Source organism: Oncorhynchus clarkii, chromosome 3, assembly GCF_045791955.1.
Source record: "Oncorhynchus clarkii lewisi isolate Uvic-CL-2024 chromosome 3, UVic_Ocla_1.0, whole genome shotgun sequence".
NCBI classification, from domain to species: domain Eukaryota; kingdom Metazoa; phylum Chordata; class Actinopteri; order Salmoniformes; family Salmonidae; genus Oncorhynchus; species Oncorhynchus clarkii.
The window spans coordinates 75264199-75287130 of record NC_092149.1 but is presented as its reverse complement, the minus strand read 5'-3'; the positions used below and the strand labels follow the sequence as shown (position 1 = coordinate 75287130).

Here is a 22932-nt window from a genome sequence, read left to right as displayed (position 1 = left end):
TAGATTGACGACATGATTCATGAAGATGACTGCTCGTCTAGCTAAGATTTTGAAATTATCAGTCCAATCAAGGCTACGGTAGATATAACATGATTTGATGTCATTTTATCTGTGGCCAATGACCTTGAGCCTTCTTGGATGGGCACTTCTAATGTAAATCTATGGCAGCACCCAAGGGGCTTGAACTTTCTAGCTCTCCCTGTAGATTTCGTGGTAACAGTGTCCCCATGAGTAAAAGAAAAGTGAGCCAATCACGGCGCAATTACCAACCCCTACGCTCTGTATTTTCCACTGGCTGCCCCTCCAACACAGAAGGCACTGAGCTAGGCTGAAACACCTGCATTCTGGAGCTGCCTTAAGAAAACAAAACAAAAAATAGAGACCATGCTTGTATGCAGCTTTATTAACTCAAAACATTTTGCCTGAATGACTGGTCATCACTGATCACGTACATACAGTATGACTAATACAACTTGCTCAAGAGAAAGGGCCTTTAATGGAAGCCAGTAATAATAGTTGTCACAAAATAACCTGAAATCGACAAATCAAGAGAAATATGAAATGAACAGCTGAACCCAGAGTGGAAATAATGACAGGGAATATTGTTCAAATATCACTTTCATAACCATAACATGCTCCACCTCACACAAATATGACACTAAAGTCATACTTACACCTCCATCCCTGCTAGTGGATGTAAGTTAATGAATAGATCATAACAGCTCTGGGTCCATTGTCATACATAACATAACACAGTCATGATTAAAACAGGAAGTCAAACAGAACAGAAAAGTAGCAAAAAAAAAAGGTCAAAACAACCCAACTTAGACAACCTGCCCCAGACAGGCCGATATAAAAGACCTGCACTGTATGGCTACTTTAAATACTTTCAACCAGCCAACTATTCAATGTCTTGTTTCAATACAAGAAGAAAAAAATGACCCAACACAAGTCATACTGTTTGGTTTTGTGCCAAACTCACCTATCCTTGGCTTGACCTACGCTGTGTGCTTGTTTTCCCTTCAAGGCCAAAGCCTTCAAACAAAAGAAGGTACCCTTCATTGACACCCTCGCTCTTTGAATGTTGTCAATGTGACACCTCTATTTTTTTCCATACTGAATAGGTATTCAATTCAGATCGATGAACCCAAATGACAATTTTAGACACATACTATGTCTTTAGCTATCACTAGATGGCAATGTAACTCTGTTGGTATCAAAGAAAAACGATGATGCGCTTTTAAGTCTAAAAGGGGAACAGCAAATTTCAGAAATGTTTTGCTGTTCTCCACTAAAATGGAAGTCACATTCACATATCAGTTACATAGAAATCTCAACGCAATACAAAATGGTAGGTAGATGACCATTTAGCTGAAAGATTCAAATTTACTGAGTCGTTAGTCTAGCGAGCATATTCTAATGTTTTAGTATCCTCTGCAATAAAATCAAGTCAGGAACACTATATATAAAGAGAAAAGTAAAAGTAACTTTCAATAATGAAGAGGCAAGACAGATGGAAACGTATAGTTGCACACTTTGTAAAATGTCATTTATATACCTTAAAGTTTAGTGGAGAACTATGTATCTGAAACCAGCTAAATTACTTAAATCGCAGCAAAGGCTACAGTAAATTAGGATTCTAATCACAAAAACAACAAAACAGCTGTAGCCAAGAAGGTTGGAAAATAATTATTATTTTCAGATTAAATCACAACCTCCTAAAAGTCTACATGTTCTTCTTCATTGTCAATATTTGGGGGGTGGGTCACTTCCTCCAATGCACAGGAGACAGAAAGTGGTTATGGCTCGTCGGTCAGCGAGCACTCAGATGTCATGGAGCACTCCGACATCGTGCGCTCCCGTGCGCCTCCCCGCCTCTCACGCGTGGTGATGTAGTTGAGTAGGTCAATGGACGTCACCACCCCAAACACCATCTGTCTCAGACAGGAGGAGCCGTCCGCCATGACTACACAGAGAGAGAGAGAGACAGAGGAAGGGAGAGAAAGAGAGAGAGACACAGCGAGACAGAGAGAGGGGTAATAGTACTATTGAGATACGACTTTAGGTGCAAGAGAACGTTTGTGACAAATAGGAGAAGAGTTGTAGAACCACTGAAATGTGTCCTGCATGCAAGATACTACATAAATGATGTCAAAATACTTATCCAATTAAACATATTCTCCCTTTTTCATATGGGAATGTTTGCCATAAAGGAAGTTGAAACCTCCCAAGGTCTTTATCCAAGAATGAAGCAATGCATTATACAATAGCCGGCAATTATACCGAATCAAACCATATCAGTTTACAAGAAGTTATGCAACTAGCTTCCTGTGTTAGGACAGGGTTAGGTCGCAATGAAAGTCAGGTTCCAAAGAGACCCCAGCTGTTAGATAAGGGACACTGAATATAGGATGAACATAGTAAAATATGATAGGGAGCATAGGGGGTGCCTAGTCATAGCTGAGGGACAGAGTTTTTCCTGCTCAGGGCACACTGTCAAGAAAAACCACTTGTCCTTGGGATGTCTCAGTAAATGATAGTTGATGAAAATAATGTAAAAAATGAATTTGTCCTCTGGTGAAGTTGTGGTGTTGGGCTGACAAAAAGCATTATGGCATATTAAGCTAAATCCCCTTGTCTATGCTTACACAACAGTCTGGGTATGGCCCTATTCTACTGGTGGCCAGGCACTGCCAGGCACCAAAACCCTACCGGTGGGCTTTGTCACCCAACACACACCTTGTTAATCTAGTAGACCACAAAACCGATGATTAGACAGCATCATTACGCCTTGTGTTCCCTAGGCTGTGAGAAAGCCAAATATGCTATGTAACGACTTGTGATTTTATTTTTGCAGGCTTAGCTGACCAAACTGATAAACAGCCCCTAAAGTTAAACAGCAAGCTAGTCAGAGGGAAAACAACCACCACATTGCCTCTGGCCGGGTGGGGGTTTGCTATGGCAGCGGACAGGTGACACGGTTACCTGGACAGGAACCAGGAATGACCCCTGACCCTGTAGGAGGGCCAGTTCAGGGTCAACCGAAGACAGCAGGTGTTGCTAGGAATGTTCTTCTCTACTGTCTGACAAAGGTAACTATCAGTGGTGGAAAAGAGACAGAAGGAGCAATACAAGATAGCGGGGAAATTGTGAGATAAGGAAGTGTGAGAGAGTAAGAGGAAGTGAGAAAGACAGGAAGATTAAGGTTGATGGAAGAGAGGAAGGAGGTGTAAACTTACATTGGATCTGCTCATGCACCACCAAGGCAAAGTGATCGGTCTCCAGGATACGGGACAGCTTACCCAGGTTATCGGTCAGTCGCACCTGAGGGGGGAGAGTGGGACAAATGAGAATTACACAACTACAACAGGCGGACCACAGTCCAGATCCAGAACAGGGGGGGGGTTCCTCTGTCATTCACTGACAGACCTTAGAGCTACGCAAAACCGTCAAATGTCCAGTTGATCAAAAATCCCATGTTACCTAGGTAGGTAAGTTAGGATAACCAGCAATCTTGTAGTTATCATGGCCAGATTACATTCCCAGGGGCCTTGACCCCAAGGGGGGCACCCATGATTTTGTTGTGTCAGTCAGGTATCATATGAGCATGCCATAAGACATAGAAAAATGTGTAGAATTGCAGTATCCATCCAGACCTTTGCCACCTAGGAAATGTGTGAAGAAGGTCCGGTACCTTCTCAAATAGTAGTTAAGTACCCCTGCTCTCCTCAATGATAGCCTTCAGTTTGAGAGCTCACAGTTGAGTTGAAGTGTTCTTGTGAGAGTGTGGCATATTGTTGAGCATGTAGGTAAAGGAACTGACCTGTTTGAATTGTTTGTAGAGCACCTTGGAGACAGGGTCAGACGCCTTGACCTTCCCAGCCAGCACAGAAGACAACATGTTGCCCAGGGTAACCATCCCTAGGATCATGCTACACAGACGAGAGAGAGAATACGGTAATTAGCATTATGACACCTGAATAAAAGCAGAACTGCTTGTGAATGAAACTATCATGAACATATACACGCTGATTAATACAATGCCTGTATTGACCTCTTGTCAAGGGGACTAATGTTTTGTTAGCAGTCACACTATAGGGTACATTGACACTCGGTCTGAATGACAAACAGGTGACCATGGTAACCAGGTAAAAACGTACCCGGACTCGTCAACGACGGGTGCCTGGTCAAAAGCCTTCTCCTTGAGGATCTTGATGGTCTTCTTGATGTTGACGGAGGGCAGCACGGTGATAGGGGCACAGAGGTTCAGACTCTGCAGAGTCAGGTTCCACCACCAGGATTTGGACACCATCAGGTCATTTGGGGTTAGGAATCCCTTATCACACATCCAGTTGTCACTGAGGAACTTAGACCTGGCGAGGGGGAGGGGTTACAACAGTCACATTCAAGGCTCACAACACTGGTACTACATACCCTGTTAAAAACACTTGGCATGTTAATGCTCCTTCTCCACACATTGAACAGGAAAGGAGGATGGGGGGGTTAAATCTCCCTCCTCCACTCATCCCCCTCTTCCCTCCCTTACATGTAGTTGCGGATGGAGTCAGGCAGGATGACGACACAGCGTTGGCCCTCCTTCAGCTCTGTACTCATCTTCACTGCTGCAGCCATGGCAGTGCCTGAACTACCTCCTAGAAAGAGAGACAGTTAGACAGAGCGAGAGAACAAGAGAGAGACCCTTGCTCTTTGGGAGCACCAATCATTGTGTGTGATGTCAACCTACCGCAAAGAAGCCCCTCCTCCCTGATCAGCATGCGTGACATGGCAAATGACTCCTCATCATTGGACTTGTACCACTTGTCAATTACCTGAATCCGAGAGAAACATTTATATGCATTCTACTATAGCAATCATATACAATATTATCTTAAGTGGAAGGAAAATGACTCCTGTGTGTTGTGACTGTTACTGTATGCAGAGTAGAAAACACCGCTCAACTCAGGAGATCACTGCCACACACTCACAGATCTGTCCAGCACGGTGGGGATGAAGTCATATCCGATGCCCTCCACCTCGTATTGGGTCTTGTCTGTCATGTTCAGCTCCTCTGGCTCAGCCAGGATAGAACCCTCAGGGTCCACGCCCACGATCTACACAACACAGAACACTGTTAACTAAACCATTACATCAATAAGCCAAAGTACCATGGTAATAAATACATCACACAACGGCAACTTAAGATCTGTATTCATCTTTATCATTGAGACACATTATATGGCTTTATTCATCAACGGGAGATGCAATATTACTTTATGATCCTACTTTATGACTCGGCCCAACAGGCCTTATAACTGTGGGCCTTGGGTTGAACTCTTGTTGTATACTTTCAGCTAAATGAGTTTGGAATTGGCTCTACAAGACTGAATGGAATTCAATTGACAAAGTACAGAGCGATAACATTCTAGTCAGATAGATTGCCTTCTTATAGATCTGGGACGTTGTGTTAAGTGACTCGGTGCCTACCTTGATGTTGGGGCATCTCTCCTTCAGCTTGCGGGCGATGCCAGTGATGGTGCCACCTGTGCCAGCTCCTGCCACCAACATGTCCACCTTACCTGCAAGGGCAGAGTGGCGCAGAGAGGTCTATTAGAAGAGTAGGAGGAAATAGGTATTCTTCACTCAATTTCTCCATCGCATTCACACACCACACACACGTACCATCACACTGCTCCAGGATCTCCTCGGCAGTAGTGTCGTAGTGGGCCAGGGGGTTGCTAGCGTTACGGTACTGGTCAAGGATGTGAGAGTTAGGAATCTCGTTCTTCAGACGCCAGGCTACGCCCACGTGGGACTCTGGCGAATCAAAACGGGCAGCGGTGGGGGTACGCACGATCTCCGCCCCCAAGGCTCTCAGCACATCCACCTGGGAACACAAGATTAGATTACATTTAGTTACATTCCAACGCCATCGCATGGATGATACACAAACACCAGTCTCACCTTCTCCATGCTCATCTTCTCAGGCATGACGATGATGCAGCGATAGCCTTTAACTGCAGCGGCCAGGGCCAGACCAATACCTGCACACACAGAGAGAGAGAGGAGTCAATACAGCTGTGAATAACAGGTCATGTCAGCAGAACACCATACTGCAGAACACAGAGAGAGAGAGGAGTCAATACAGCTGTGAATAACAGGTCATGTCAGCAGAACACCATACTGCAGAACACAGAGAGAGAGAGGAGTCAATACAGCTGTGAATAACAGGTCATGTCAGCAGAACACCATACTGCAGAACACAGAGAGAGAGAGGAGTCAATACAGATGTGAATAACAGGTCATGTCAGCAGAACACCATACTGCAGAACACAGAGAGGAGTCAATACAGCTGTGAATAACAGGTCATGTCAGCAGAACACCATACTGCAGAACACAGAGAGGAGTCAATACAGCTGTGAATAACAGGTCATGTCAGCAGAACACCATACTGCAGAACACAGAGAGAGAGAGGAGTCAATACAGATGTGAATAACAGGTCATGTCAGCAGAACACCATACTGCAGAACACAGAGAGGAGTCAATACAGATGTGAATAACAGGTCATGTCAGCAGAACACCATACTGCAGAACACAGGGCTACAGTGACAAGATCCTAATGTCAAAGGTAAGCTGGGAGGTCTCAGTGACTACTTGACATTACCAGGCAAAACTAAATGTTAAACTCTCTCTCACACACACACAGACACACTAACAACAAAAAAAACATAACTCCTTTGACTTGGGTGTGTAATCTTTCCACTGTGAGTGACGTGTGTTTTGTCCAAGAATAAGCCTGTTTATAGCGCTCAGGGAATCCTAGAGACACGTACCGGTGTTGCCGGAGGTGGGCTCGATGATGGTGTCTCCAGGTTTGAGGATGCCAGCTCTCTCTGCATCCTCCACCATCCTCAGACTGATACGGTCCTTCACACTGCCCCCTGCATTGAAGAACTCACACTTGGCCACTACACACAGAGAGAACGAGAGAGGATGGAAGGAAATGTTGCATCCTCAATATGTACTGCAGCTGCTGTTATTGTGCACTTTAGATATACCACAGAGAAGACAAACAGAATCACCCTGTGTACAAGTTCACTGTAAAGCCCCTTAGCAATGCCAGGAAGTACAGTAGAAGTTGCCACAGACAAGGAGGATCATGGGAAGAGACAGAGCTGGCAGGAGCCGATTTGGAAAAATTCAGGTGGGGAGGTCATCCAAAGGTCCAGCGTTTCTCACTCACACGTACAATGGCCGATTGAATCTGTGCCAAACGGCCCCAAATCCACTGTGACTAGTCAGCCAAAGAGTAAATCCGAATCACATGAAAATCCATGCAAGTGCCATGGAAACAGAACTTTTTGTCTCACTAAGCCATGGGAATCAAGCAGAGATTGACTTTAAACAATTAAGCCCGTAAAAAAATATATAAAATAACTCACACCGTGACATGGTTCACATGAGAGTGAACTCAAATAACACATGTGGATGGTGGTCCAAAACTGACCTACTATTAACCGTCTGGTATTACTGTACTTCACCAGTCATTGGCCAACTGAGCTCCTCAACCGATCGCTGCCCGCACCCTCCCGCCTGACTAGCATCACTACTCTGGACGCTTCTGACCTAGAATATGTGGACAACTACAAATACCTAGGTGTCTGGTTAGACTGTAAACTCTCCTTCCAGACTCACATTAAGCATCTCCAATCCAAAGTTAAATCTAGAATCAGCTTACTATTTCGCAACAAAACCTCCTTCACTCACGCCGCCAAATATACCCTCGTAAAACTGACCATCCTACCGATCTTTGACTTCGGTGATGTAATTTACAAAATAGCCCCAAACACTCTACTCAGCAAACTGGATGTTGTCTATCACAGTGCCACCCGTTTTATCACCAAAGCCTCATATACCACCCACCACTGCGACCGTATGCTCTCGTTGGCTGGCCCTCACTACATATTCGTCACCAAACTCACTGGCACCAGGTCATCTATAAGTCCTTGCTAGGTAAAGCTCCGCCTTATCTCAGCTCACTGGTCACCATAGCAACACCCACCCGTAGCACCTGCTCCAGCAGGTATATTTCACTGGTCATCCCCAAAGCCAACACTTCCTTTGGCTGCCTTTCCTTCCTGTTATTTGCTGCCAATGACTGGAACGAATTGCAAAAATATCTGAAGCTGGAGACTCATATCTCCCTCACTAACTTTAAGCATCAGCTGTCAGAGCAGCTTACCGATCACTGTACCTGTACACAGCCCATCTGTAAATAGCACACCCGACTACCTCATCCCCATATTGTTATTTATCCTCTTGCTCTTTCGCACCCCAGTATCCCTACTTGCACATCATCATCTGCACATCTGTCACTCCAGTATTAAAGCTAAATTGGAATTATTTCGCCTCTATGGCCTATTTATTGCCTACCTTCCTACTCTTCTACTTTTGCACACACTGTACATAGATTTTTCTATTTTTCTTTTGTGTTATTGACTGTACATTTGTTTATGTGCAACTCTGTGTTGTTGTTTTTTTTATCTTGGCCAGGTCGCAGTTGTAAATGAGAACTTGTTCTCAACTGGTCTACCTGGTTAAATAAAGGTGAAATAAATCAAAATAGATGACAAGAACATTTCCCCCAGAATCCACATCCGGACTTCCCAAAACATCCCAAAGCTGGTAACTGACAATTCAGCCTAGTGACACCAGATACAAGACCTTGTTCCTCTCCGGCCCCCCTTCTTCCCCACCTTGTAGCCCTCAGAAAGGTTACTTATTCCCTCAGAACAGAGGGACTTTCAGGTGGCCAAACCCGCTCCACCCAGAGTGATACCTGAGACAAGACCCCTACAATCATACAGTGGAGCCTAGCAGACTAATGAGGGGAAAGGAGGCTATGTTGACTTTACAATAATAGCAGTATTCATAGCAAGCGGGGCCTGTAGGAAACCAGTCCTACTGACTAACTGTACTACAGGAGGATTCCAATACAGAGACTAACTGTACTACAGGAGGAGTCTAACACAGAGACTAACTGTACTACAGGAGGAGTCTGAAGAACTTCTCCCTCACTCTTCTATGGTCTATTTCATTCTCCCTCACTTCCAATTTAACCTAGTCTCCATGTCATCGCCACATAGTGGGACAAAAAAGTATTTAGTCAGCCACCAATTGTGCAAGTTCTCCCACTTAAAAAGATGAGAGAGGCCTGTCATTTTCATCATAGGTACACTTCAACTGTGACAGACAAAATGAGAAAAGGAAATCCAGAAAAATCACATTGTAGGATTTTTAATGAATTTATTTGCAAATTATGGTGGAAAATAAGTATTTGGTCAATAACAAAAGTTTCTCAATACTTTGTTATATACCCATTGTTGGCAATGACAGAGGTCAAACGTTTTCTGTAAGTCTTCACAAGGTTTTCACACACTGTTGCTGGTATTTTGGCCCATTCCTCCATGCAGATCTCCTCTAGAGCAGTGATGTTTTGGGGCTGTTGCTGGGCAACACGGACTTTCAACTCCCTCCAAATATTTTCTATGGGGTTGAGATCTGGAGACTGGCTAGGCCACTCCAGGACCTTGAAATGCTTCTTACGAAGCCACTCCTTCGTTGCCTGGGCGGTGTGTTTGGGATCATTGTCATGCTGAAAGACCCAGCCAAATGTAATTTTCAATGCCCTTGCTGATGGTAGGCTTTGTTACTTTGGTCCCAGCTCTCTGCAGGTCATTCACTAGGTCCCCCCGTGTGGTTCTGGGATTTTTGCTCACCGTTCTTGTGATCATTTTGACCCCACGGGGTGAGATCTTGCGTGGAGCCCCAGATCGAGGGAGATTATCAGTGGTCTTGTATGTCTTCCATTTCCTAATAATTGCTCTCACAGTTGATTTCTTCAAACCAAGCTGCTTACCTTTTGCAGATTCAGTCTTCCCAGCCTGGTGCAGGTCTACAATTTTGTTTCTGGTGTCCTTTGACAGCTCTTTGGTCTTGGCCATAGTGGAGTTTGGAGTGTGAATGTTTGAGGTTGTGGACAGGTGTCTTTTATACTGATAACAAGTTCAAACAGGTGCCATTAATACAGGTAACGAGTGGAGGACAGAGGAGCCTCTTAAAGAAGAAGTTACAGGTCTGTGAGAGCCAGAAATCTTGTTTGTTTGTAGGTGACCAAACACTTATTTTCCACCATCATTTGCAAATAAATTCATTTAAAATCCTACAATGTGATTTTCTGAGGAAAAAAAAATCTAATTTGGTCTGTCATAGTTGAAGTGTACCTATGATAAATTACAGGCCTCTCATCTTTTTAAGTGGGAGAACTTGCACAATTGGTGGCTGACTAAATACTTTTTTGCCCCACTGTATGTGCTTCTTTCTCCTCCTTCCCCTCTTAATGTTTCCTTCCACCATCGCCCTCCTCCCACTGTCATGTCCTCTACCACTGGAATTATGGATTATTGCTTAAAAAAAAGAAATAGCTAAGGGAAGACAGCTAAATCAGCAGTTTTGGGAGTAGTGAACTAAATGTAGTTCAACTAGAAATTAAACTACATTTTGCAGTAGCTTGGTGGTAGTTCAACTAATTTAAAATCTAGATAGCATAGAGTCTTTGTAGCAGTGTAGCCAACTTCTGGAACTACACAAAATACGGGTGAAGTAGACAAGAATTTCCTTTCTTTTTCAGCATCAGTCCTGCCTAACTCTCACTTGAAACATTGTTTTTGTGTTTAATAGGATAAATGACATATTCTGTTAACACAAACAAGGATATTCAAATACAGATGGCCTTTCTCTGGTTGTCTTTAGGCTCAGCGGGTGTCATGCCCTTTGACTGTATGTGTGTAAATACTCACAGAGTTCACACTTGAGGCCGAAGGCTTTGGGTATCTTGTTCATGCGGACCAAAGGTGTGTCTCCAATCCTCCTGAGGATGTTGGGTAGAATTCTGGGGGCTTCGGTCCTGAGAGGTAAGGATGGGATGGAGACTCAGTTACGGAGAGCAATATATATAAACCATGATCATTCACAAATTAGAGAAAAAGAGAAAAAAGAAAGCAAACTCCCTTTTATGGGTAAGTTCGCGCCAAAGTATTGAAAGTTGTTTCATATGTGAGATGGAAACTTGTGTAACTTGGCTACTTTTGTACCCTCAGTACGATACTGTCTTTGGGACATCGAGAGTTTATTTCGTAACATGGTAGCCTCTGGATTCGTTCTGGTAGTGAGACATAAACAAAGCCTTTGCCAAGCCGCACAGAGTTATTGATGCCATATTGAACTTATATAACAACTTAAATTGATCGAATGGAGAGATTACTGTCAAAACAGCAAGACTGTTCCAGATAAATGCCAGACACTCAGCGTACCACATGCACACACCCTTATCCCCTAGGCCAAAATGTCCAAAGTGTTCCTTTCAGTGTTCCTCAAAACAATCGGAAATTGCCAAGTCATGGTGAAACCAAATTCCTTGCCCAACCCGTCCCGCTCACATGGGGTTCCTACAAATGATCCAAGTCAGAAAGACCAGCCCCACAGGCTTTGGTCCTCTTTGTGGTTCTGGCTCTATCAGGTGTGTCAATATGCAGGAAAATGGAGCCTGGCTAAATGGCAAACCAAAATCCTGCTTTTAGGTTGCTGCTCAAAAACAAATATATTGGTTATTTTCTCTCCCTGCTAGTGAAGCAAGCAGGTGACTGACTATATCTTAGCAACGGGAAATAGTGAGGGGAATTAGCAAGGGAAATTAGTGGACTATGTAAACTAGAGGTGTTTGAAGAGCAGGGAGGATAAGCAGAGTATGTGGAAATGCTGTGGATCTATTTCCGCCATGTTCATGGGGTGGAGAAATGAATGATCACTGACCACAAACATCCATCAGCTCTCTCTACACTAAAAAGGCTGGGAAACATGCAAATCCTGTTTGTGATAAGTGTGTGTGTGACTCACTTTGTAGAGTGGCAGTGAGGGGACTCGGCAGAGGACATGCCCAATTTCCAGGTGCATCTACTGGGCAGATCAGGACGGATCCACTGCCTCTCCTCAGTGCCTGCGACTGTGTTCTCCAGGTCGTTCTCCCCCTCCTCCCCATTCACTAAGGCCAATCCATTCATGTTGAACAACCCCAAGTTCTCCATTGCTTCTCCATTGACCTTGGACCCCCCATTCAAAATGGCGGCGTCTCCGTTGGCCTTGGTAGCGTTGTTGTGAAGCATAGCTGCGTGGGGGCAGACGGAGGACACAGGGCGCACAGAGTCTATGCTGGAGGGAACCGAAGGCATGGCTCACCTGAGAGAGAGGGTGAGATAGAGAATGAGTGAGTCCGACAAACAAACAGTAGCTGACAGATACAACTTCCTTTAGTAAAATGTACCAGCGTAGGCTAGGGGATCCTTCTCAACTAATAACAGAACACATTCACATACATATAGAGGTTACATTCAGTTGATTTATACATCATTACATTACGGTCAAAACAGGACACGTTCAGGTGAATACTGCCAGGGAGAACATAATGCTCCCCCCACAGGCCTATACACTCCAACCCAGATTCTCACACGGGTATCCTATATAGGTTACACAGTGTAGACACTAGTGTAAATCACTCAGCGCAAGAGAAACGTCACATCAGTCTATGCAGTGTGTTGCGTCTGTGAGGACAACAGTGGCACTAAAGGGGTTTGGTTTAAAAAGAAGAAGTAGCCTACCAAAGCTGCTGAACAGTTGAGTTGTTAGCAAACAGAACACAGCTGCTTCTCCTCTACCTGGCTGAGCATTCCCACTACTCTATGCCACATATTCCTTGCGAGCTCCTCACCAAGGCCACCAAAATATGGCGGTTGTATAACATAGCCTAGCCCTAACATAGCCTAGCCATAACATAGCCGAGCCATAACATAGCCGAGCCATAACATAGCCGAGCCATAACATAGCCGAGCCATAACATAGCCGAGCCATAACATAGCCGAGCCATAACATAGCCGAGCCATAACATAGCCGAGCCATAACATAGCCGAGTCATAACATAGCCGAGTCAACCCTGGTGTGAGCCTACTATTTACACGTCCAAAATTGTCATCAGTAAAGTAACTTTTGGATTACCCAAACTCCGTAACATAATTACGATTAATTTGTTACTTTTGTTTTACTTTCCCCTTAAGGAAGCTTTACAAGAAGACTAAAAATATCCATCAAGAGCATTTGGTGTCATCAAAGAGGCCTCGGACTTGTAGCCAGACTGGGTCTAGTGGAAAAAAAACCTTAGACTTACGCCTATTTTCAATGCTGAATTGAATGCCATTGAGAAAACAGAAAGGTGTCATTATATATCTTTTCACAAACATCCATGATGAATGTAAAAGTAACTGATAAGCCTACATGTAAGCAGTTACCCCCCAACCCTAGCTAACACACACACACACACACATTAACTCTACAACCAGCAGTTAAGAGTGTTTAGGGAAAGGAACACAAACACGTGGCCGGCACACACGATTGGCTGGTTAGCCTACATGATGAATATGTAGACCAGCCCACACAGACAATGACAGCATAAGATGCAACAGTGTTAAAGACTGAGTACTTTAGAATGAGGCAGCAGTGTTAACCTCTTCCAAGACTGAGTACTTTAGAATGAGGCAGCAGTGTTAACCTCTTCCAAGACTGAGTACTTTAGAAGGAGGCAGCAGTGAACACTCAGATAAAAACTAAACTTTGGTTACTTCAGTTACAGCCACCGACATTGGAGAAAACAACACAGCAACACCACACAATCTTCTACTACAGCTACTATTAATAGGTGCACTCTTTTGACGACATCTATAAAGCTGAGATGTGGGTGTTTGACCCTGCAACACGACACCAGCAACAGCTGTGTGTGTGGGGGGGGGCATCTGTGTGCTGTAACAGATACTGAGTGGGTGAACACAGTCTGCAGAAACAGATACTGTCCATTCCAACGTGTGTAAGGTCATTTGAAAATGTTATGGAGTTTAGAGGGAATGCTTGAGACTTAAACATTTGCCTGAACAGCCAACCATTGTGTGCTGATGGAAGGGGTAGGCTTGAGACGTTGATAATTCACTAGTGTATCAAATACAAAACTAACAAATCACCCATGTGTGCAAAAGGGTGCTCACTTAGACCTTTACATTTGTGGAGGAATGTTGAGCCTACTCAAGAGATTGTTATTTTTACCTTGTCCACGTTCCACACTGCTCTGCAAAAGGTAAACATTGTGGTAAAACGTGATGTCAGACACGCCCCCAACGAGAGGGAGGGACACTGCATGTTCACCCCGCTATCATCCAGAAGGTGAGGTCAGTACAGGTGCATCAAAGCAGGGACCGAGAGACTGAAAAACAGCTTCTCTCTCAAGACCACCAGACTGTTAAACAGCCATCACTAACATTGAGGGGCTGCTGCCAACATACTGACTCAACTCCAGCCACTTTAATAATGGAAAAATTGATGTAATAAATGTATCACTAGCCACTTTATATAATGTTTACCTACCTTACATTACTCATCTCATATGTACAGTGCCTTGCGAAAGTATTCGGCCCCCTTGAACTTTGCGACCTTTTGCCACATTTCAGGCTTCAAACATAAAGATAGAAAACTGTATTTTTTTGTGAAGAATCAACAACAAGTGGGACACAATCATGAAGTGGAACGACATTTATTGGATATTTCAAACTTTTTTAACAAATCAAAAACTGAAAAATTGGGCGTGCAAAATTATTCAGCCCCCTTAAGTTAATACTTTGTAGCGCCACCTTTTGCTGCGATTACAGCTGTAAGTCGCTTGGGGTATGTCTCTATCAGTTTTGCACATCGAGAGACTGACATTTTTTCCCATTCCTCCTTGCAAAACAGCTCGAGCTCAGTGAGGTTGGATGGAGAGCATTTGTGAACAGCAGTTTTCAGTTCTTTCCACAGATTCTCGATTGGATTCAGGTCTGGACTTTGACTTGGCCATTCTAACACCTGGATATGTTTATTTTTGAACCATTCCATTGTAGATTTTGCTTTATGTTTTGGATCATTGTCTTGTTGGAAGACAAATCTCTGTCCCAGTCTCAGGTCTTTTGCAGACTCCATCAGATTTTCTTCCAGAATGGTCCTGTATTTGGCTCCATCCATCTTCCCATCAATTTTAACCATCTTCCCTGTCCCTGCTGAAGAAAAGCAGGCCCAAACCATGATGCTGCCACCACCATGTTTGACAGTGGGGATGGTGTGTTCAGCTGTGTTGCTTTTACGCCAAACATAACGTTTTGCATCGTTGCCAAAAAGTTCAATTTTGGTTTCATCTGACCAGAGCACCTTCTTCCACATGTTTGGTGTGTCTCCCAGGTGGCTTGTGGCAAACTTTAAACAACACTTTTTATGGATATCACTTTTTATGAATACTTTCGCAAGGCACTGTATATACTGTACTCTATACCATCTCCTGCATCTTGCATATGCCGTTCTGTACCATCACTCATTCATATATTTTTTTATGTACATATTCATTCCTTTACACTTGTGTGTACAAGGTAGTTGTTGTGAAATTGTTAGGTTAGATTACTTGTTAGATATTATTGCACTGTCGGAACTAGAAACACAAGCATTTCGCTACACTCACATTAACATCTGCTAACCATGTGTATGTGACAAAGAAAATTTGATTTAAACACACCTTCCAACCAAAACTTTGAAAGAGACTACCACCTCCAACGCCCAGCCTTTCATACCCAAAAGGCACTCCTTCAACCCGTTCTTCACAGGAAGGTGCCAAGATATCCATCCCACACTTCTATTGTGACTAAAATCCTTTTGAGAGATTCAAAATGTTAACGATGTGTTGGGTTAGTAACACAGTGCCATATTGATGCATTTGCCCACCAGCATCTTGGCTCCCAAAGCAAAGTAAGAACACTGAACCAATGTTTTTTTTCTGATCTTCAAATAAACAAAGTCAAATCAAACTAGGGAGAGGGTAAAACGCTTACTGTAGAAAGAGGTAACCCAAGGATGATAGGAACGCAACGGGAATAGCTTTGGACCTGTGCGTAATTGTTTAACACCTGAACTGGGCTAATCCATGTAACCCAGTGGTATATAAACATTAACCACTGCACATATTCAGCAATTATGCACAGCATTATTAGGCCTAATCTAAGTGGCCGGCTATGCTACATTTCTCTGACCTGTACCACTTTAGAAGAGCCTATAGGTAAACTGATTGGGGCTTTATGAATGTTCAAGTAAGCCTATGTAAGGCACGGTGTTATATATAGATACACAAACAAGTTTTATTTTTAAACCTACTCATTCAAGGGTTTTTCGTATTTTTAATATTTTCTACATTGTAGAATAATAGTGAAGACATCAAAACTATGAAATCATGTAGTATCAAAATATATTTTATATTTGAGATTCTTCAAAATAGCCACCCTTTGCCTTGACAGCTTTGCACACTCTTGGCATTCTCTCAACCAGCTTCATGAGGTAGTCACCTGGAACGCATTTCAATTAACAGGAATGCCTTCTTAAAAGTTAATTTGTGGAATGTCTTTCTTTGAGCCTATCAGTTGAGTTGTGACAAGGTAGGAGTGGTATACAGAAGATGGTATTTTACCAAATAGGGCTACGTCCATATGCAAAGAACAGCTCAAATAAGCAAAGAGAATCGACAGCCCATCATTAATTTAAGACATGAAGGTCAGTCAATACGGAAAATTAAGAACATTGAACGTTTCTTCAAGTACAGTCGCAAAAACCATAAAGTGCTATGATGAAACTGTCTCTCATGAGGACCGCCACAGGAAAGGAAGACCCAGAGTTGCCTCTGATGCAGAGGATAAGTTCATTAGAGTTACCAGGCTCAGAAATTACAGCCCAAATAAATGCTTCATGGTTCAAGTAACAGACACATCTCAACATTAATTGTTCAGAGGAGAATGCGTGAATCAGGCCTTCATAGTCAAATTACCTGGTTGAGAGAATTCCAAGAGTGTGCATACAAAGTATTCAGACCCCTTCCCATTTTCTACATTTTGTTGCGTTACAGCCATATTCTAAAAAAACGTTCAATCTTTTACCCCCTCATCTACACACAATACCCCATTATGACAAAGCAACAAAAAAAAAAAACTGAAATACCTTATATACTTAAGAATTCAGACACTTTGCTATGAGACTATAAATTGAGATCAGGTGCATCCTGTTTCCATTGATCATCCTTGAGAGGTTTCTACAACTTGGAGTCCACCTGTGGTAAATTCAATTGATTGGACATGATTTGGAAAGGCACACACACATCTATATAAAGTTCCCACAGTTGACAGTGAATGTCAGAGCAAAAACCAAGCCATGAGGTCGAAGTAATTGTCTGTAGAGCTCCGACACAGGATTGTGTCGAGACACAGATCAAGGGAACGGTACCAAAACATTTATGCAGAATTGAAGGGCCCCATGAACACAATGGCCTCTATCATTCTTAAATGGAAGACATTTGGAAGCACCAAGACTCTTCCTACAGCTGGCCACCCAGCCAAATTGAGCAATCGGGGGAGAAGGGCTTGGTCAGGGAGGTGACCAAGAATCCGATGGTCACTGTGACAGAGTTCCTCTGTGGAGATGGGAGAACCTTTCAGGAGGATAACCATCTCTGCAGCACTCCACCAAGCAGGTCTTTATGGAAGAGTGGCCAGACAGAAGCCACTCCTCAGTAAAAGGCACATGACAGACCACTTGGAATTTGCCAAAAGGCACCTAAAGACTCTCAGGCCATGAGAACCAAGATTCTCTGGTCTGATGGAAACAAGATTGAACTCTTTGGCCTGAATGCCAAGCGTCACATCTGGAGGAAACCTGGCACCATCCCTATGGTGAAGCATGGTGGTGGCAGCATCATACGGTGGAGATGTTTCTTAGCAGCAGGGACTGGGAGACTAGTCAGGATCGAGGGAAAGACGAACAGATCAAAGTACAGAGAGGTCATTGATGAAGTCCTGAGCGCTCTGGAGCAGGTTCCCACACTGGGGGGGAAGGTTCACCTTCCAACAGGACAACAACCCTAAGCACACAGCCAAGACAACGCAGGAGTCTTGGCTGTCTCTGAATGTCCTTGAGTGGCCCAGCCAGAGCCCGGACTTGAACCCGATCTAACATATCTGGATGACCTGAAAATAGCTGTGCAGCAACGTTCCCCATCCAACCTGACAGAGCTTGAGAGGATCTGCTGGGAGGAATGAGAGAAACTCCCCAAATACTGGTGTGCCAAGCTCGTAGTGTCATACCCAAGAATCAAGGCTGTAATCTCTGACAAATGTGTTTCAACAAAGTAAATGTGACATGTTATTTTTAATACATTTGCTAAAATTTCAAAACCTGTTATTCCATTGAGATAAAAATGCAAGTCTATGCATTTTGCCATGGTTATTGCGTTGATCCTCTGCTCAAACATGAACAAAATCCATGTGCACTGAATGCCCGTCTTTTGGAATTCAACTCTAGTTCTCAAAGATGGTATTTAAAAAAGATATAAGTCCAATTTATTTTTCTACATGTTTTCTAACAGTCGCCCCCATCCCAAAATATATAGAAAAATCATTGAAATTCAAGATTGGGGAAGTAGATATATGGCTTCATTTCCAGGGTCAGATGAACAGGAACTGCTAGCATGCTAACCGTTCCTGTCGACTTCCAGTCATTGCACTAACTACCTCTAACTTTCATCATACTGGATGAAGAGACATGAAACGGTATCCAAGATTGTATTCTGTTGCAGCTAGCAATACTCATTAAATATTCATTTTCACATTAATAAAAAATATATAAAATGATGCATTTCTAGGGTACTACAAAAAACAGATACAAACCCCCTTCAGTACCCCAGCTCCGGACTCCAGTTTGAAAACCCCGGAGCTAGATAACTTAGCTAGCTAGTGTCATCAGCCAGATTAGTGTCGGAATTTGAATTATTTGGACTATAATGCAGTTGATTGGTTACAATGGTAGGAACATATATTCAGCATTATATTCAAGCGAGCATTATAAGCCAAAATACATTTAGAATGGCATGAATATTTAGACTGCAGAGTAGAATGCAGTACAGTACTTTTCTTTACTGTATTGTACTGTGTTCTACTCATCATACAGTACTCTACTCAGTACTGTGCTGTGCTCTACTGTACAATCCAAAACTTGTGAAACATAGGTTCAGATTTGGTCCATTTGGTCCATTCCGGTCCATCTGTTGACGTTAACATCAACGCCAGGGTGGACTGACCAAATTTCAAACACTTTTCAACATCCATAGATGTCTGGTGTCGGTCGGTGAGGATGCTGGTTACAGTAGATGGAAAGAGGGGGCTCATGGGTAGATGTCAGTAAGAGCTGATGTTAACTGGAGAGTGAGCGAGAGGTTGTCTAGACACAGACTGTTTTAAAACTTGTTTTGACCACCAGACAGAAAGACAAAGAAAACAGTATTGAGCTGAACATAACAGTATGCCAGTGGAAGGGAGGACAGCAGCATGTGACCGAACTGTGGTTTGTGACTACCATGGATTTCCCATTGTTGCCATTTCAGTTGCAGTAATTCCATGTCCAATTTGGTAAAGGAATTACGAGTTTCATTCACTTCATTCATAAACCAAATGTATATCAGTAAAATCACTATAACTACTTGGTTGCTCTACCATTATTTGTTACTTCTCTTAACTTTCATTATCCTGCCACCTCATGAGAGAAATTAGAAAATAAAGTTCATAGTAAAGGAATTACAAGGCAATATTTCTTAAACTTACAGAAGGTAAACAATTTATCCAAAACGAAAAAATGAAGTGAATATTATATGGCAGGGGTCTTCGGATCAGCATTGTGTTTTGATGCATTTCTGATAACATCTTCCAGAATCTTAAGAGGTTTCTAAAACCAGTTTATCCAGACATTTTTTTAAATGTGTTTTTTAAATGTATCCATTTCTAAATTCTCCCAAAATATACATTTAGCATTCATTTGACACCCAATTTGATATGCCCTTAAGAAATTCATGTTGGTGCTTATGGGTCCTTCTCAATGGAAATGCCCTGGATGTAAAACTGAGCCGGATATACATGAGCTGGATGCTATCTCTACTGGATGTAACATCCAGCTCAGTGTTACAGCCTCTACTGCAAAGAGGCTAAACCAGGACACACTGGTCTTACATCAGTCTACGGCAGTGGGAATTAAGCCACGTCATTTCCCCTCCCCCATTCAATATTAAACTCGCAAACGTAAAATGTTTCGCAATTACATTACTATACATATGTATGGTTCTAGTTATTTATTATATGGAGTCAATCTAGTCAAGTGTCAGTCATATATTCCGCATTAGTGGATAGAGTAGACTACATAGACAAGCCTGTGTTGCCAAATAAATAAACACTCTTTAGTTAACAAGTTCATTACTTTTTTTGCTGTTTTATGATCGTTCAAAACGATATTCCCATTCGGGTCTAGTTTTTTTTTCGAGTTCCCGGTTATCTTGAACGAGATCCCAGTTGCTTTGAATGCGGCATACTTGTCGGTGCAACACTCCGTGACGTTTTTGGTATTTCATCATGCTTGTTCATGTCACTCACTAGCTTTACATGCTCTAGTCTCTCTACGCTACTCGACACCACACATATTCAACGAATACTAGTTTTAAAAATAACATAGTAATACATTTTAAAAAGCACCGCACATGAGTGATGGGGGCTCTGGATCAGGGCAGGAAAACTAGGAATGATATCTATATTAAATCTAGTTATTTTGAAGTAGTTAACATTGTTCACTCACCTTTGAGTTAATTAGGTAGTGGCGATGGACCAGTGCGTGATCCAATTTCAAAAATGATCTTTCGTAGATTGCGACTATACTAGTTCACCCAGCAGCTCATGATCCAATTTCAAAAATGATCTTTTGTAGATTGCGACTATACTAGTTCACCCAGCAGCTCATGCTTTAAAGCACGACAACACGGCCCAATCTGATTCGAGCATCCCTGTTTGGTGTGTACGTTCATTGGCTACAGTGGGGGTGTTATTTTGTCTTGCTCCTCCAATCAGAGCTTACACATTTGTCGGGCCTTCGTTTCGAATGTCCTGCACATATGGAAACAAAAGGCTCAGAAAGTAGCCAGCCCCCTTGTAGATATACTTCCACAAGATAAACAATAATGTTGGCATTTAAACGTTTGGATATTTCCCCTGAGAAAAGTTTTGCTCAACCTTGAAAATGAGCACAACAAGGTGTGCAAACAGAATTGTATAAAAGGTGTGCAAAACGATTGCTAATGAACAGGCCGACTTAAGTGAAAAAATAGCATTTATTTTTTCTTAAAGCAGACCAGCACACCCTGTTCCAGTTCACCTTTCCAGTCTATTAATCTGGGAGGCCAATCTGAAGTATTTGTTTTACAATGACTAACAACCACTCAATACCAGATGTAGCTGTTCCAACTTCTCAAACAGCTCTAACATTAAACCTGTGCTTATAAGATCCCTTCTTCACATCCAGATTTCTCTATTCTTCCCACGTGTGCTCTGTTCTTTCATGGTGCTATATAAACACCATCTACTCATCAAGCTTTGATTATTTTAATGAGCTGTGTAGTGCTGAGGTTTGACACACCTGCATCTGGTGTAAAGAATGACTAGACCAGGGTTTGCCAAACCGCTTCCTGGAGAGCTATCCTCATGTAGGTTCACTCCCCAGTTGTAACTTACTGTACTTGATTCAGCTTATCAGCTAAATATTAGAATCAGGGTTGAAGCGAAAACCTACAGGATGGTAGCTCTCCAGGAACAGGGTTGGAAAACCCTATACTAGAAAGTTTCCCAACAAGTTAATACATCAGTTCTTCAGCACAAAAAGACAAAAAAACAATTATCGGCCTATTGCACTTCTTTGCTCTTCCCTAAACTTGCAGGCCTATGTAGACATTCATGTCTGAACACACAGATCAGATGGGTGAATAAAGTTGTGGATATACATAGCCTACGCAGCGAAATGGAATAGACCATCTTGAAACACAAAATTGTGAAAACCAACCATATAATCGTACCCTCTGAAGCTATTGCAATCTAAGTCAACAGGATTCTTTGGGAGTGTCAACTTTATTGGCAAAAACATCCTCTGGCATTCACCCTAGGTGTTCCAGTATCTCTCAAGATAAAGGAGTGATAAGTAAACTTGCAAACATGACCATTATGTAGGTCACAGGTGTCAAACTCATTCCATGGAGGACCTTTGTGGGTTTTCACTCCCTTGATTAAGGTCACTAATTAGTAAGGAATTCCCCACACCTGGTTGTCTAGGACTCGACTGAAAGGAAAAACCAAAAACCTGCAGACACTAGGCCCTCCACGGAATGATTTGGACAGCCCTGATGTAGGCCTACCTGTTACCAAACTTGTCAACCACCATGTACAGTATCTGCTATTATATGGTTATTTTTAGAGAGTGATAAATTGATGGGATAGTGTCATAAGTGCAGTCCTTTGTAAAGCTGAAAGCATGTAGTCCAACACACAGAATTTGCATCCACATTGTCACTTTCCATATGAAATACTGCATCTGGGGCAGGTGATGCCATGTGTCCCTATTCTCATCTTTGGCACTGTGCTGGTGTCATTCTGAATGGAAACAACTCGCTGAAAACAGAGGTTGTACATGCAATCAATAACATGTAGTTGTAGCCATAATCCAAACAGGCAAGTGTAGGCATGGGAAACTAGAGACACTTTTATATGGACCCATTCCAAAGTCAGAATCACAGCTAATTGGTTTAAGAGAATCCTTCAAATAAATCTATGCTAACTATCTTTTTGAGCGAAGTGAACACAGCATGTTCTGAGTGAGAAATCAGCTGAGGTGTCAAGTTACTGGGAATCAGACAGGGAGCAG

At 42.7% G+C, this 22932-nt stretch overlaps 1 protein-coding gene across 1 annotated transcript; it reads right to left on the bottom strand.

Annotated features, from left to right (window-relative positions):
- Positions 1–376: 376 nt before the first annotated feature.
- LOC139404322 (cystathionine beta-synthase-like) lies at positions 377–21042 on the bottom strand. The gene is made up of 14 exons (XM_071147210.1): positions 20824–21042; positions 11953–12291; positions 10857–10963; positions 6831–6965; positions 5962–6041; positions 5680–5884; positions 5485–5576; positions 4986–5111; positions 4745–4829; positions 4547–4652; positions 4161–4373; positions 3824–3932; positions 3240–3324; positions 377–1966 (listed from the first exon to the last, which is right to left on the bottom strand). Exons 2-14 carry the CDS (start codon positions 12282–12284, stop codon positions 1800–1802), a joined length of 1842 nt encoding a protein of 613 aa, XP_071003311.1. The 5' UTR covers positions 12285–12291; positions 20824–21042; the 3' UTR covers positions 377–1799.
- Positions 21043–22932: the final 1890 nt, after the last annotated feature.